Here is a 1,994-nt window from a genome sequence, read left to right as displayed (position 1 = left end):
GTCACTCTGGGACCCTCCCCAGTGTCACTGTCACTCTGGGACCCCCGAAGTGTCACTGTCACTCGGAGAGCCCCGTGTCATTGTCACTCTGGGACCCCCGAGGTGTCATTGTCACTCTGTGACCCCCGAGGTGTCACTGTCACTCTGAGAGCCCCCAGTGTCACACGGTGTCCCTGTCCCTCTGAGACCCCCTGGTCCCTGTCCCTTGGGGTCCCCCGGGGTGTCATTGTCCCCTGGAATGCCGCGGGGGTGTCCTCTGTGTCCCCAAGGTCCCCAGGGTGTCCCGGGGTGATGTCCCCAGTGTCCGGGGTGATGTCCCCAATATCCGGGGTGATGTCCCCAGTGTCCAGGGTGATGTCCCCAAGGTCCGGGGCTGTCCCGGGTGATGTCCCCAGTGTCCGGGGTGATGTCCCCAAGGGCCAGGGCTGTCCCGGGGTGATGTCTCCATGTCCCCTGACCCCACCCGGTGTCGCAGGAGCTGCGCTCAGCCCTGCGCGACCCCTCCTTGCCCCGGGGTGATGTCCCCAATGTCCGGGGTGATGTCCCCAATATCCGGGGCTGTCCCGGGGTGATGTCCCCGTGTCCCCTGACCCCGGCCATGTCGCAGGAGCTGCGCTCGGCCCTGCGCGACCCCTCCTCGCCGCGGCGCCGCCCCGGGGCGCGGGTGCGGCTGAACCCGCTGGTGCTGCTGCTGGACGCGGCGCTGACCGGGGAGCTGGACGTGGTGCAGCAGGCGGTGGCAGAGGTGACACCGGGGACAGGGGACACTGGGGACAGCAGGGACAGCGGGGAGGGCAGTGGGAGCTGGACGTGGTGCAGCAGGCGGTGGCAGAGGTGACACCCAGGGACAGTGGGGACACTGGGGACAGCAGGGACGCTGGGGACAGCGGGGATGCTGGGGTCAGCGGGGACAGCGGGGACAGCGGGGACACTGGGGGGACAGGGGACACTGGGGAGGGCAGTGGGAGCTGGACGTGGTGCAGCAGGCGGTGGCAGAGGTGACACCGGGGACACTGGGGACACTGGGGACACTGGGGACAGCGGGGAGACTGGGGAGACTGGGGAGGGCAGTGGGAACTGGACGTGGTGCAGCAGGTGGTGGCAGAGGTGACATTGGGGACAGGGGACACTGGGGACACTGGGGAGGGCAGTGGGAGCTGGACGTGGTGCAGCAGGCGGTGGCAGAGGTGACACCGGGGACAGGGGACACTGGGGACAGCAGGGACACTGGGGAGGGCAGTGGGAGCTGGACGTGGTGCAGCAGGCGGTGGCAGAGGTGACACTGGGGACACTGGGGACAGCGGGGACACTGGGGAGGGCAGTGGGAGCTGGACGTGGTGCAGCAGGCGGTGGCAGAGGTGACACCGGGGACAGGGGACACTGGGGACAGCAGGGACACTGGGGGGTGTCCCGGGGGTGTCCCCGGTGGCAGTGAGGGGACAGCGGGGGTGTCCCGGGGCTGTCCCGGGGCTGTCCCGGGGGTGTCCCCGGTGGCAGTGAGGGGACAGTGGGGACAGAGGTTGGGGACAGCGGGGGTGTCCCGGGGGTGTCCCCGGTGGCAGTGAGGGGACAGCGGGGGTGTCCCGGGGCTGTCCCGGGGCTGTCCCGGGGGTGTCCCCGGTGGCAGTGAGGGGACAGTGGGGACAGAGGTTGGGGACAGCGGGGGTGTCCCGGGGCTGTCCCCGGTGGCAGTGAGGGGACAGCGGGGGTGTCCCGGGGCTGTCCCGGGGCTGTCCCGGGGGTGTCCCCGGTGGCAGTGAGGGGACAGTGGGGACAGAGGTTGGGGACAGCGGGGCTGTCCCGGGGCTGTCCCCGGTGGCAGTGAGGGGACACGCCGCTGTCCCCAGCTGAACGACCCGAGCCAGCCCAACGACGAGGGCATCACGGCGCTGCACAACGCCATCTGCGGCGCCAACTACGCCATCGTGGAGTTCCTGATCGCCAGCGGCGCCAACGTCAACTCCCCGGACAGCCACGGCTGGTGGGACACCGCG

The 1,994-nt window shown here is 70.4% G+C and overlaps 1 protein-coding gene across 1 annotated transcript; it reads left to right on the top strand.

Moving 5' to 3' along the window:
• Positions 1-590: 590 nt before the first annotated feature.
• LOC121357166 (relA-associated inhibitor-like) lies at positions 591-1,981 on the top strand (the record flags this gene model as incomplete). Its single annotated transcript, XM_041474224.1, has 2 exons — positions 591-745; positions 1,848-1,981. Coding segments are annotated over exons 1-2 (281 nt in total), but the record flags the coding sequence as incomplete, so codon positions are not given.
• Positions 1,982-1,994: the final 13 nt, after the last annotated feature.

This window comes from Pyrgilauda ruficollis, unplaced genomic scaffold (genome assembly GCF_017590135.1).
Source record: "Pyrgilauda ruficollis isolate IOZ18807 unplaced genomic scaffold, ASM1759013v1 scaffold3183, whole genome shotgun sequence".
Classification (NCBI taxonomy): domain Eukaryota; kingdom Metazoa; phylum Chordata; class Aves; order Passeriformes; family Passeridae; genus Pyrgilauda; species Pyrgilauda ruficollis.
The sequence above is the reverse complement of the archived record's forward strand: the minus strand, read 5'-3'. Positions and strand labels throughout refer to the sequence as shown.